The 14,891-nt window shown below is 49.9% G+C and overlaps 1 protein-coding gene across 1 annotated transcript in view; it reads right to left on the reverse strand.

The window, feature by feature from the left end:
* The window catches only part of GABBR2 (gamma-aminobutyric acid type B receptor subunit 2), a 2,296,575-nt gene extending 2,283,302 nt beyond the window's left edge, over positions 1-13,273 (reverse strand). The window contains exon 1 of the mRNA XM_069620609.1: positions 12,403-13,273. Coding sequence (XP_069476710.1) covers positions 12,403-12,714 — 312 coding nt within the window. The 5' untranslated portion in view covers positions 12,715-13,273. The remainder of the gene's footprint in view (positions 1-12,402) is intronic.
* Positions 13,274-14,891: the final 1,618 nt, after the last annotated feature.

Genomic DNA, 14,891 nt, shown 5'->3' on the forward strand with positions numbered 1-14,891 from the left:
GTTGAATGAATCAGGGGCAGATCTTGTTATGAAAAGAGCACACTGAAAACCGGGAGGTCAGCGGATTCTGCCCCAGATCACACAGTGTTGCCAAGACGCGATTAGAGGAGGAATTGCTTGATGCATGTGTTGGCAATTGTTGAATGAATCAGGGGCAGATCTTGTTATGAAAAGAGCACACCGAAAACCGGGAGGTCAGCGGATTCTGCCCCAGATCACACAGTGTTGCCAAGACGCGATTAGAGGAGGAATTGCTCGATGCATGTGTTGGCAATTGTTGAATGAATCAGGGGCAGATCTTGTTATGAAAAGAGCACACCGAAAACTGGGAGGTTAGCAGATTGTGCCCCAGATCACACAGGGCTGCCAAGATGCGATTAGACGAACAGATGCTCAATACCAGCTGAAAGGACGAAGGGAAGAAGTATGCTGTGCCTGCTGTCAACTTGCACCTAGGAGTGACCAGTATGGCAGTACACAATAGGGACCCTTTAAGGTGGCTGTGTTGTGTATGTGACCAGTATGTCAGTACACAATAGGGACCCTTTAAGGTGGCTGCGTTGTGTATCTCACCATGTTGTGAAGCACATTTGATGGTGCTGTGCCTTTGAAACTGATAGTAACTAAAGAAAAGGAACGAAACCCCTACAAAGGAAAGGCAGCAACAAAGGATGAATGAATATCACGCTGAGTGGCGCACAAACCATGTGAGCACGGTCACAAAACGAATGGATTGTGTCAACCTGAAAGCACCCATGCATTTTTTAGTGTTGTTTTTGGTCCTGAAGAAGGCGGTTTGAATCAATGCCGAAACGTTGTGTTCAGTAAAAATGAATTAACAACTGTACCTACATCGACACCCTGGGAGCTAGAAATGATGAGGGTCTCCCTGACGGACACAGTAGATGTTATTTAGAACCAGAATCAGCACGGTTAAAAGTAATAGGAGATGAAGCAACTGTGTCTGAAAAGATTATTTTTATGACTGTGTTTCTTTGCTGTTTTGGCCTTTTGGCTGGTAAGTGATTTTAGTAACTGCTATGGTGTATTTGTGATCTAATAGTCAGCACTTTATCTGCACTGTATTGCACGTGGTTGACGAAAAAAAGAAACAAAGATTTGAGAGAAATTGTTAAAATAAGTGGATTGCACTTTCTGGTGCTATTCTGTCAGATAACAACGTCCTTTGTTGAACCTTTTTTTTGTGTGTATATTGAAGACACCAGGGAGAGCAATCATTTATGTATGTATTCATATTTGTAGAGCAGGCAACAGCCCGAAGGCATTGTGTTGCAATGTGTTGCTGAAGATGTGAGTAGAAGACGGGACTCCCGGATACACCGCTTCCCCTCCCGCTCCTCGATCAGATAATAGCGGGGAAAGGCGTGGGCGCGTGCGCCTGATAGATGCACTGGCGTGTTGCATAAGATCACACAAGCACGCAGACGCGTGGTCGGGGGGATGTGTATTACTGGGGCCCGCAACCTGCATTATGCCCATGATGGGGAATGGGGTGCAGACGGAAAGGGACTGACACACAAGATGCCGAGCTAATCCATCGATGCCAAATTCCAAATTACAAGCGAAATGCCTGCTCCGGAAATAAAATATCAGGGAAGGAACGGGGCTGTGCGTGGGGATGCTGGCCGGTGCCTGCACCGCGCCGTAGCGTTGCTGCGCAGCCGCCCCTCACGCCTGCACGATGACTGGGGTGTCCTGCGGGCCAGCCGTAATCTGAAAGGCGGAAATGCCTCCGAGCGGAAAACAGCGCGCAGATACTGGCACAGGATGGGGAGAGGGGGGCGTGGGGGCGGGGGGCTGCAGAGCAGCGGGGAGCTCTTCTGCGCGTCCCCTAAATATCGAGGGACGGTGAGGTCCCGAGAAAGCGATGAAACCACTTCCGGAGACGCTATGATGGCCATTTGCTAATTTACACTCAAGCCTTTAACCTCGCACAAAGCAACATCCGTCGGCGCGCGAGGCCACCTTAAAGGAGAGTTCCGGGACTTTTTTTTTATTGTCCCTACGGGTCGGCCATGTGTTTGTAAGCATAAATCGGTAGATCGTAGGAAACTTTCCTATGGACCTTACCCGACTTTTCGCCCCTTATCGCACTCGAAATCAGCCTCCATTTTGTGATAATCCTATCATTCCGCCGCATCGAGCTGGCTCACCTGCCTTTGCGGCACTAAATCAAATCCCCCGCCCCTGAGCCTGACATCAGCAGACGCGTACTGCCCATTTCAAGCACGTCTCGTGTCAACAATCGCTGCGCCTCAGCTATTGACGTGTTGCCATGGAAATGGCAGGACGCCTCTTTCCCCAATAAGTATAAACAGACCGTTTCACAACATACAGCAGCAGATTTTCGATTCCATTCCTCTCTCTGTGTTACTTTGAGTATTCTGTGACTCGTTTCAGTGCTCTGGTCAGCTACCTTCGCCGCTTGTAGCCCGTGTGAACAGATACCAGTACCACCGCTATAAATTATTTTACTATCTTTACCGCACAATGGCCACAATAATGCCGTATATGTACGAGCCCGAGTACACCGAGGAAGAACTACTGGAAAGGCAAGCACGGGAAAACGATGGGGATTCGGACGGCAGTTGGGAGGACCAGTCAACGGATGAAGAGCCTGGACCATGTCGCATGGACGGCGTCTCCACCTGGTGCACGTGCAATCGGTGCGAGCTAATGCCAACTGAGGAGGAGAACTGCTGCTGCCGTGAAAATTCCGGGTGCTTGGCCTACATTTCGGAAAGCGAGCAAAGTCAGCAGGAAGGCGAGCAAAGTCCGCAATGCATCACCGAGCTGCCAGAGTTCAGGGAAGCCTGCCTCTCACGGACAGTGTTGAGGATGATGATGGTGCTTATGCACGAACTTCGTGGCACTGTTCGTCCGCGTAATCCGAGTAACGAGTAAGTATACTCTGTTTGTGATGTCAGTGATGCCACCACTATTTCATGGTCGTCTCCCACATATAAAATTACATTTACATATCATTGGAACGCATGTAAATTGGTTCCATATAGTGCATTTTCTAGATATAATTTTTTTCTAAGGAAAATGACATGTGTTACCTGAATCGACATTGATAAGAAAGTTTGGTCAGTTTAATACAGTTTGCATCTTTTTTTTTCACAGGTGGTACAGGCTGGTGGCCTATCGTTGCTTCACTTGGTGGCTTCACGGGAGGCTCGGACACCGCGTTCGGAGAGTAATACCTGCCTGTGCGGTACTTGCCATTAGACAACATTTCCCCAGTGACAGTGGACAATACCGCGGATTTTCCCTCGATGTGCTGCAACCTCAACTTTACAATGTGTAATGTTTATTATTTATGTTTAATTAAAATCTAAAATAAAGCCCAACATATATTTTAACAATGGTTGTTTTGATTTTTTAAATGAATCTAGTGTATATTCTCCTGGGAGGGTGAGGTATTTATAAACTCACCCCCCTGCCTTCCATGTAGTAGATCCTGCAGCCATCCTCTTACATTCAGTTAGATGGCCTCTCCTTGGTGAGGCCCTGCGGCAAACAGGTCTTGTCTGCACGACCACCGCCCCGATCCACCCCCCGCCTTATCAAAGGCAGTTCGCACCGGGGTACTTGAGCTGCTGGCAAGTGGAGCTGTCAGGGAGCGATAAAGGCCAAGAGGTGCCAAAGACCATGTACACTTCAAAGTGGTCTATAGAGCATGGGTTTGTTGTTCCCATGTCTACCTCCAGACCCCGTGTCTCCTGCCAAGCATCCCCCTCACGCTGGACGGCCCCCTGCAATCCACATAAGTGTGTCTCCATTCACGAGTCTTCCTGTGTCTTGTCTGCACGACCACCGCCCCGATCCACCCCCCGCCCTATCAAAGGCAGTTCGCACCGGGGTACTTGAGCTGCTGGCAAGTGGAGCTGTCAGGGAGCGATAAAGGCCAAGAGGTGCCAAAGACCATGTACACTTCAAAGTGGTCTATAGAGCATGGGTTTGTTGTTCCCATGTCTACCTCCAGACCCCGTGTCTCCTGCCAAGCATCCCCCTCACGCTGGACGGCCCCCTGCAATCCACATAATGCCACGACATATACACGTCATTCATTCACAAACACACCCCTGGTTCGAATTCTTTATAACCCACTTCATATTTCTAATGAGAACTTCTTTGCGCTTTGCTAGTCAACCCGTGAAGGTGCTGGTTATCTGCTCTTCGTCTCTGTGAACTTCCGTGACCACTTTGAGCAAACTCGTCAGTTTGCAACCTGTGAACTGCTCCCTGTTCTACGACAAGAAACTACTCTGATCCCTGCATCTAACTGTTTGTTCGTCAAGGTAAGTCCATGTACCATAATCATTTTGCGTCCAATTTTTTAATTTATATCTATTTGCTAGTAGTCATCAAATTGCATCCATGTTTTCTTTTCGTTCACGACAGTACATGCAAGGAACTAGTCACATGTTCTGAGTTTAGTCAAATTACTTTTTCTATTTTTTGAAAGTTATTGAAATACTTATCCGCATGTGAATAACGTGTATAGTTCCAAGAACCAAAACGGACCTTGCATTGAACCTTTTATGTGTCATTTACTGTTTTAACACATTGGTATTCATAGAGAATTGTTGATCTTTACTTTTCAGAACTTTCCATAATGCCTGCCTGTTCCATTGGCGGTTGCCCTTCGAAGACCCATAACAAATCTGAAGGTACTATAATGCATGTTTTCCCTAAGACAATAGATCAGATAAGAGAATGGGTCCGATATTGCGGATATCCAGCCTCTGAGCTAGAAAGTAGAGTCCTAGAAGTCTTTGCGGACAAGAGGGGTGATCGATACCGCATCTGCAGCAGGCACTTTAGCCCAGACATGTACTCCACATCATTGCTAATAAAGAAGAAAACACCGCGAGCGAGGCGAAAATTGCTCTCAACCGCTATTCCCACTCTATTCGTCCACATCCCTCCACTGGTGAGTCAAGTTTACGTATTTATCTCTCGGCCTTGCGGTAGTGTGTAGCATTAGCTAACAATAATTTCCCCATTTATGTATCCACTCAATATGAAGGCGGAAGATTCTCCATCCGTGTCGTTATTGCAGTCATCAGCCACTTCAAGCGCCTATCGGGTAATCTTACTTAGCTATTCTGACACTGACTTGTTTTAGGCATGTAAATCAATAGTTTTAATTGATCGTGTAATTATTTTACCTAATGGTACACCCTTGTACTCGTCCTCTAGTCTTTGTTTTCAGTTATAATTATTGTTATCCAAAATAATGCAAGTACTGTCTTTCAGGGAGATGCTGAGGAGTCCAACGCATTGACGACAACCGTAGATGTCACTCAGATGCTCGAGGTACGTTTCCGGACAGTTCCATCGATGGAGATCATCAGATCTTGCATTCTTGTAGCGTGATTGTTACACACAATGTTTCTTTCGTTTTTAGCCATTGATATGTCCTTCTGTCGTCGCCCTCCTATTTGTCTTCTTTTTTCAATATTGTGTTCATTACTAATGAAAGTCCTGTTTCAGGGAGTCGATGGAGCATTAGTCCAAGTAGAAGGGGGAGCATGCAGTTACGGGTCGGCGCAACAGCTTGCAGAAGTGTGCACCGCAGTTACATCGTCCCTTGATGTTCTTATGCATTTCGAGGTATGGATACTGACAGCTCGATCAAGCGAAATCATATGACGTGATTACATCCGCTATACTTCCTTCTTTATTAACGCAAGTACTATGTTTCAGGGAGATGACGGAGCTTCTTCTACAAGAACATCACCCCTAGTAGTTGATGCAGATCTCTGGGTGGTGACACTTCCAACGATCGAGCAAATCGAATCATATTTACATATCCATTATTTATTTTAGACAACTGATCATTTGTGCAGGTCTATTTAGATGAGCCGTTGACGCCTGCTCAAAGTTTATGTTCTTTTTAACAAAATAGAAAAGCATACTAATGCAATTACTGTGTTTCAGGGAGTTGCTGAAGCGTCATCTTCAATAATATCATCAATGGAAGTCTATGCGGAGCCCGAGGTATGGATCTTGACAGTTCAATCTAACTAGATCAACAATGCGTGAACTATTGTCGTTTGAATGTTCTACACAATGCGTTCATTCGTGTTTTGCTATTGAGATGTACGTATGGGTATTGGTCCCCAAGTACATTTTGTGTTTTCAATATTATTATACATACTAATGAAAGTTCTATGTTTCAGGGAGTCGATGGAGCCTCAGTGAGTGATGGATGTGCTTATCATGAAAATATAGTCGTTGCAGCGCGAGAGGAAGTGGAGACATGCACACACGAGTCGGAGCAACAGCGTCCAGATGTTGAAGTTCGAGGCAAGAAAGTTTCAAAGAAAAGAAAGCAAAAGAAGGTTAGTGTCCTGTTCACTATATTATGTTGTCTTTCACTGTCAATAGTTCAATACTGTAAGTTGTGTTTAAACTGAACATCCCTTTTCTAATCTGTCCTCTAGTTGCGAGTGGGTGTAAGAACTAGATCTACACAGACAGTGAAGCGAACGAGAGATGTTGCTTGTCAAACCTTTTGGCAGGGACTTGAGACTGGAGATGCATCGTGCCAATGGGAAGAATATGAAGTGATTGACAACGGAGCTATACCACCACCAGCCATTGATAGTGAATGTCCTCCTGGTAGTTTGGATGCAGTCGGAGATCAATTCACAGAATCCACACCCGCAAAAAATAAGAGCGCGCGAAAGTTGAAGACATTGTTTTTTTCTCCCATCTCCGGACAAGGAACAGATGTTGCAATGGAAGAGAATGACGTGGACGACAATGAAACACCATCAATATCACTCAGCATAGCGGAAGACGATATCAGAGATTGTACCTTTCATGCGAGTGACATGTCCTCAACGTTACAGGCCGAACCAGCTGGGATGCAGAGTGACAGTATAAGGAAAGAGGCCAAATTCATTGTATTCGATAGCTGTTTGATGGATATTATTATGATGATGAAATGTGGGCATTCGGTTGGTGGGGAAGTATGTGGGGAGCCATTGATTAATGTGACTCGTGCAATTCGAGGCACTAACCTTAAAATACATGCCACCTGTACACAATATCATCCGTTCGCATGGTCTGCACAACCCATGCTGGGGCAACTGCCAGCAGGCAATCTACTTTGTGCAGCGGCCGCACTTTTTAGTGGTTCAAGTTTTAAAAAGTTACAGTATTTCTTTCAGTTTGTGGGAATCCATTTCATTGCGAAAAGTCAGTTCTACAAATACCAAACCGATTATCTATTTCCAGCCATCAGCGAAGCTTGGAGAATGGAAAAAATGTCAATGGAAAGTACATTCGCGGGCAAACGCTTCAGGCTAGCCGGTGATGGACAGTGCGACAGCCCAGGATTTTCAGCCAAGTACTGCACCTACCACTTTCAGGACATGGAAAGTAAGAAAATTGTGAGTTCGGTGGTCGTGCAGGTGTCACAAAGTACATCCTCAGTGGCCATGGAGAAAGTTGGCTTTGTAGCATCATTGCAAGAACTACAATCGCGGGGAATGGTGATCGACCTGATAGCCACGGACAGACACGTTTCAATTGCCAAGACAATGAGAGAAGAGTACAAAAATATAAATCACCAATTTGACGTATGGCATCTTGCAAAAACAATCAATAAAAAATTGTCGGCTGCAGGAAAAAAAAAAGATATGCAAGGTATTTCACAGTGGTCCAAGTCAATCAGCAACCATCTTTGGTGGAGCTCAAAAACATGTGAAGGGTCGTTGGAAATTCTACTGGAAAAATGGCGGTCAGTAATGTTGCACTGTAGCAACGTACATCGATGGTCGACAAATGAGCATTTCCACAAATGTGAACATGGCCATTTGTCCACAGAGGAGGCACGGAAGAAGAAGTGGTTGATTCCTTCATCACCCACTCACAAGGCCATTGAAAAGATTGTATTTGATAAAACTATAACAAGAGATTTGAGGGGACTCACGGAATTCTGCCACACAGGAGATTTGGAGGTGTTCCACAATATGTGCCTAAAGTACAGGCCCAAAAGATTGCATTTTGGCATGGAAGGCATGAAAAATCGGACTCTTCTAGCGGTCTTGGCACATAACCATAATGTTGGCCGTCAACAAAGTAGGACGACCGGAACTTTAGGGACGCTTCGCTACAATAAGGCCTTCACTAAAAGAAGTAAACAATGGGTGATCAAACCAGTGTTTGAGGATATGCAATATGAGTTTATTGAGAGACTTATCGTAGATGTCCTCGATAGGCACATACATGGAGTGGTGAACGAACCTATGCAGGGGACAACTGCATTGCCACCCAACATTGCCTCTGTTCCATGTCCACCTAAAGCAGAGCTCATTGAGAAATACACATCACGGTTTAAATGATTGTAATTTGATTGTCTGTTCTCTCGAGTCTCCTCATGTTGCAGGCCCATTGCAATTAAACCAAACAGTAATATAAATCATTTTTACAAAAATTATAGAATGTTTCCGTATTGCAAAAACATGGCCGACCCATAGGGACAATAAAAAAAAAGGCACGCAGACAAGATGTCCCTAAAACTAACTGCAGCTAACTAGAAATGTGTGCTCGCTCAAAGTGAAGGTCAGCTGCTTTGATGTTTTGCTCGGGTGGCGGAACGGCCCACGACCCAATATAAGGTTCTATTGTGATTTGACCTTGACAGGCCGGGACCATCCTGAAAGACTAAGAAAAGATAATGAATAAAATTTCAGAAACGAAACGATGAGCCACGTTCATTAGAAGAAGTAACGTCGGCAAAGAAGGAGTGGTGTTTCGGGTCTGCCCTACACAGAGACACAATGGAAAATGCAAATATAATGTAAGTAACTTTTGATGAGTTTATACCGCAATTTCATTACTATACAGTGGCTTTAAAGACGGGTTCAGTTGTACTTGTTCGTTCTATGTGGCATATTGTTTTCTACCGCGCACTATCTTGAGGAGAAACATCTGCTTTTACTGAAGCACCTCAAAACCTTCCTCTTTGCTTCTGCTTTCTCTCTCCCTCTCCCCTGCTACAACTGGTCCACTGTCTGCGACCTCAGTCCTGGGCCCTTCCACTCTCCACCTGCACTGCCTCCCTGTCAACCCCTGCACTGGGGGACTGTCTCAGTATCCTACAGCCCCCCCTTCCCAGCACTTGTTCTGCACTTACCTTGCACTTGCCACCAGCTGGCCCTATTTATTTATTATTTTATGCTACTTACCTTGTACTCCACTCCCCCCCCCCTCCATGCCTCGCCACGCCTTTAAACACTTGTGTACACCCAGTAGCGCTGTCCTCGCTATGAAATGAATAATTTTAATAAGGATCTGATGGTGAGACTAATTTCATTTTTTATGTTTTTAGGTACATCATTCACTACTGTCTGTGTCACGAGTACCAGACACCGGCGGACGGCTTCTACAGCCGCCAGTTGCTTCTCCGCGTGAACAACGTTACCACCCTGACCATTTTATGGGACGATCGCCAAGTACAAGTATGCCCTTATGCGGTACTAACGGTTAGATGCAACATACCTACCGTTGTGGTGGCCTAGTGCCTCGTTGTTGGAACAGCCATGCGATTATCAGTGCGACCGAAGAGCTTATTTTTATCGTAAACCAACACCCTGTGTACTGCACACGAACATCGCTTCCCTCAAGACGAACTAATTTGGATCGAGAGCAAAGAAAAATGCAAATCGCTGAATATTCTCTAAACATTTGATGTCCAATAAACGTACTTTGCCAAATGTACAATCTTGCCGTTTGCTTTTAAACCACGGTTTCACATTCCGAATTGTGGCGCTGTATTGTGAGATGCTCTAAGACCCTGTGTACAGCAAAGGACCATCGCGTTCCTCAATACGAACTTTTTGGAACGTGAGCAAATAAAAATGCAAATCGCTGAATATTCTCTAAACATTTGATGTCCAATAAACGTACTTTGCCAAATGTACAATCTTGCGGTTTGATTTCAAAGTACAGTTTCATATTCCGAATTGTGGCGCGCAGTATTGTGAGCTGATCTGTGTTGATTTCCGGGGTCTGTGTGGAGTCGCGTAGAAGACGCCTGGGCGCGTTTGCCTACGCAGCTCAGTCACGTCACGGATAGAGGCGGGGAATATGAATGTTTTGATAAAGTCTGTTTCAGGGGCGGGGGATTTGATTTAGTGCCGCAAAGGCAGGTGAGCCAGGTCGATGCGGCGGAATGATAGGATTATCACAAAATGGAGGCTGATTTCGAGTGCGATAAGGGGCGAAAAGTCGGGTAAGGTCCATAGGAAAGTTTCCTACGATCTACCGATTTATGCTTACAAACACATGGCCGACCCGTAGGGACAATAAAAAAAAAGTCCCGGAACTCTCCTTTAATGGTATGACACGCAAAGGCAATGCGTCCCCTTTTCGGGTGTGAAGGGTCCTATTTTGGAGGGGCGGGGTGTTATCACAGTATGCATGGGCAATCCCACAAGAGAAGAGGGTGAAGGTTTGGGGTGTGGAGGAGGAGTGGGGGGGCAGCATCCGGCGATGGTGTTGCCTTCGACGTGCCGTGTATTCATATACCCACGGCAGCCACGGTGCCGTGTGTCAGTGACGTGGCTACGGCACCATGGGGTGTGGGGGGTTATTGGCCCAGGAATGTGGTGTGTGTGAGGCACCCGCTAAACAACAACACACACTGGGTGCCGTGCACACACCCCTACTCAGATGCAGCCTCGCACGTGCCCTCACGCGGCCGCGAGGTCCTCGGCGTAGAGGTGCGCATCTGTGCTAAAACGGGGCGAAGGGGGGATTGATGACGTTTAAAAGACGCAGCGGTTATTTTCTACCGTGCAATTAAGGGGTGCAATTTGGGCAAGCGCCGCCGTGGAAGGGTTGCCTTGGAAATGGAGCGCCGGCGTTCACGCAAGAAACTGCTGCCCCCTTCAGGTGCTCCGTCAATCGGCAGCTTCCTTCGGTGCGTGACAGAAATGCGTGATTTAGCGGGGGCTCCGTGGGGAAAGACAGTCCCCGTGGTGTCGAAGGGACCACGGCAGACGTGGAGCACACCACGAGTTGCACGCCCGCCGCTCCCCCCCCCCCCGCAAATCGATATGGAAGTCAGTGCGTGTAATGCCTCCACATCCATCAGCCCGTCACCTCGTCCTGGCCCAGCGTGAGCGGGAGGCTGCGCCGCTGGCAGCACCACGGACAGCGCACTGCCAGAGCAGGCGCCCAGGCCTTGCCAAAATAGACAACCCCCCCCCCCGCATTCCCCCCCCACACATTCCCAGCGCATCACTTCAATTCAATATAATCAGTCGTTTCAGCAAACAATGAAATACAGCATCGTGTGCCTTAGCCCACGGGCGTGTGCAGCGTGTGGTGTTTACCTAACACATGCCATGCACCGGCCACGTCCCGTGCCCCTGACTCTATGATCTGCCGTGTTAGTGGACGAGAGGGGGGTGAGGCTCTGGGACCCGGGTGTGCACACACGGGCACAGGCCACGCCGCATCCGCGCGGCACAGCCTCCAGCCCCCCCCCCCCTGATTAGTATTCCAAGGCGATGCACACCTCGCGAAGGACAGATTCCTCCATCCTGCGAACAAGCTACGGGGACAGCGACCTCCCCTCGCCCTCCCACTGCACATCCGCCCCAGCTGGGCACCGGGGGGGTGGCTCACACGCATGCTCTGGTTTTACACACAAGGCACTGCCCCCCACCCCCCACCCCCATCCCACACACACACATACACACTGCCACCGCGCATCTGTTGCTCAAAAGGCACGCCACACTACATCTGGAACGGGCGGGAGGAACAACGTACACACCACAGGTTTCTGTCAAGCGTCCACCCGTGCAGTGCAATCACACGGCGGTTATGTCTGCAGGTGTCTACGAAATATAAATGTGACCCCACCAATACTCCGAGACTAGGCGCCCATCGATGGGTCCTCTAGGCAAACACGAGGGGAGGCCCCCACGGAAAGCAGCCAGGCTGCGCAGTGCCCCTGCCGCCCGTGCAGGGGACGCCTGGATGCCACCCAATGCCAGCTGTACTGCATGCAGGGCATGTCCACGCGGCGCCCCCGCCACATCCTTGCAGCTCCACCGCACGCCGACGAGGGTGCACACGGTGCCTGGCGTGTGTGCGTGGGTGGGGGTAGTAAGCCTCAGGCACAAATGCCACCTGCACACTTCACTCACCCGCTCTCAAAATAAAGAAATACACAATTGTACTGAGGCACGATTGCAATATATGTGTGTGTTGGCGTGTGGCACAATCAATGAACTCCCGCTTGCCTCCGACCAGGGGGCGGGGGGGCATTGGGGGGAGAGACCGGGCCCTGGAATTCTGCGGGTTGCTGCCATGCTCCAACCCGTATGCCAGTGGTGGGAGAGCTCTTACCGCCGTGTCGTAGAGCCGGAGGTCCAGGAAGTAGGGCTGCAGCAGGGACTCGTTGCGGATCTGGTCGATGGCCAGCTGCACAGCGGGCAGGATGCCCCGGCCGATGCTGCCCTTGGCCACGGTCTCGCTGAGGGGCATTAAACCCATGATGGAGAGCGGGGTGCCGTTGGAGGGCTGCCCCACCGCCGTGCCCCGCGAGCCCCGGGCCGGGCCGGCTCCCCATGCCACGCCGAGCAGCAGTAGCAGCAGCAGCAGCAGCATGGCCGGGCTGCCCCTAGCTCGGGTGCCCCTCCGGCTCGGGTGCGGGCTCATGCCCGTGGGCGCCGCCGCCCTCACTCCACTCTCATGCCAGGCGCCCGGCGGGTGTCACAGGGCTCCCACCTCCGCCTGGACACCAGGTGCAGAAAAAATAAAAATCTTTAAAAAAAAAAAAGCTGGGGTCCAGAAATCACCACCGTCCGCGGTCTCCCTCCAGGAGCCGGCGCGTCCTCGCTGCTCCGCCGGCGGATCCCGCTGCCTCCTGTCAATGGCGCCTCCTCCTCCGCCTCCTGCTGCACATTTGCACCAAGCAACGGGACACAGACGAGGAAATCCGCCGTGGCGGCGCTGCCGGCTCCGGGCTGCCTGCTGCCTCCACGCTCCTCTCCCGCTGCCCCTGGTCACTGGCGCCCCCCGTTCCCTCCTCCTGCCCCCGGGCGGCGCCGTCCCCTGCTCAGCCCGATGATCCGCGCGGGCGGGCGTGCGTGCGCCGGTGAAGGGGATGCGGCGCTGCGGGCCGCCTGGCGCCACCTGCCGGGGCTGCACCGCCACCGCGCCCTGGGGGAGGATGGATGGATGGCAGCGCGACACCCCTCCCCGGCCTGAGCCCCTTCCCCTGTGAGGGGCGGCTTCCTCGACACCCCTCTGCCGCCCCAGTTTGGTGATTGTGGCCTAGTGTATGGAGAGAGGGGCACTGCGCGCATTGCTTGAAAAGACCCCTCTCACACGAACCCTGCAAGTGCATCCCCTTTTACAAGGCCTGTGGCGAACCCTCACCTAAAGCACTGGCAGTAAAACCTGCCGCCGGATTATTGGCGTATCGTGCCCTTTTTATCATGTGAAAATGCAGTTTTACACAGACCGCGTATCTGGCATAGAAAATGTACGCAACTAGGGAGAGAGAGGCAGGGAGATGTCTACCCCCGCTGGACTAATGTCAGGTGGCGCGTGTTTGGACATGGAAACATCACATGTCCTTCAGAGACGGGGAGGCGGCTCACAGTGGCCGGGTTTGCACGATAGTGGAGTCACGGTGGTGCCCAATGCGGTTCAACGGGCCGCCTTCCGAGTCTCCAGTTTTCTCGGGGGTAACCCGAGCCCTCTGTCCCCCTTGGAGCGCACAGTGTCGCCCTTGGAGAGCAGCTGCTTTCTCCCACACCCTGTAGCGTGTAACAGGACCGAGTCTAACGCAGTCCCCCTTCCAGCTCTACACACCCTGGCTGAGGAGTATTGACAAAGCCCAGCCCACCTACCAGTCAGAGAATGCCTGACTTTCTTTAGCACCCTCCTCATGCCAGAAAAGCACTCGTGGCCCCTTTCACCAGGAGGGCCCCCACCCATAACATAGTCATCCGCATGAAGCAGCGCTTGCACGTCCTAGCGTACCGTGCTTGCAGGAGCTAGCGTACCGTGCTTGCAGGAGCTAGTGTACCGTGCTTGCAGGTCCTAGCGTACCGTGCTTGCACGTCCTGGCGTACCATGCTTGCAGGTCCTAGCGTACCGTGCTTGCAGGAGCTAGCGCACTGTGCTTGCAGGTCCTAGCGTACCGTGCTAGCAGGAGCTAGCACACCGTGCTTGCAGGTCCTAGCGTACCGTGCTGTAGCAAATAAAAGCACTGACTTTCTTTAGCAGAGTCAGTCCAGAAGATGAGCCCTGACAGCCCCCATGAAGCCGCCCTTACAGAAGTGCTCTGGCTGGTTCAACATAATTACCCCAACAAAGGATCCTTGGTTTTTCTCAGGCCTACTCCCCCACAGAGCCGCTAATTTAACGTAAAGTGGTCTTGAATTGCGCCACTTCTGATATTTAGGAAACCTGCTGGTGTTAGAATTTGTAACAGAGGGGATGATGATTTTATGGAGAGTTAAATGTTTATTTATTTATTTCATTTGTAAAGCGCGCGCGAACCCTTAGGCATCAGGGCGCTGTCTAACCACTTGCATGGGGCCCGAAGGCGAGAAGGCATAATGTTACAGAGCAACCGGCAGCAGACAACGTTCAAGAGGTCTCAAGCAGGTTACAGTTTGGTTTACAAGACTAGATTAGATGATCAACCAGTTACATGGGGCCCAAAGGCAAGAAGGCATGACATTACAGAGGAGCCAGCAGCAGACATTGTTCAAGAGGTCTCAAGCAGGTTACAGTTTGGTTTACAAGAACAGATTAGATGAACAACCAGTTACATGGGACCCGAAGGCGAGAAGGCATGAGGTTACTGAGCAACCTGCAGC

Source organism: Ambystoma mexicanum, chromosome 5q, assembly GCF_040938575.1.
Source record: "Ambystoma mexicanum isolate Mex_15411 chromosome 5q, UKY_AmexF1_1, whole genome shotgun sequence".
Lineage (NCBI taxonomy): Eukaryota > Metazoa > Chordata > Amphibia > Caudata > Ambystomatidae > Ambystoma > Ambystoma mexicanum.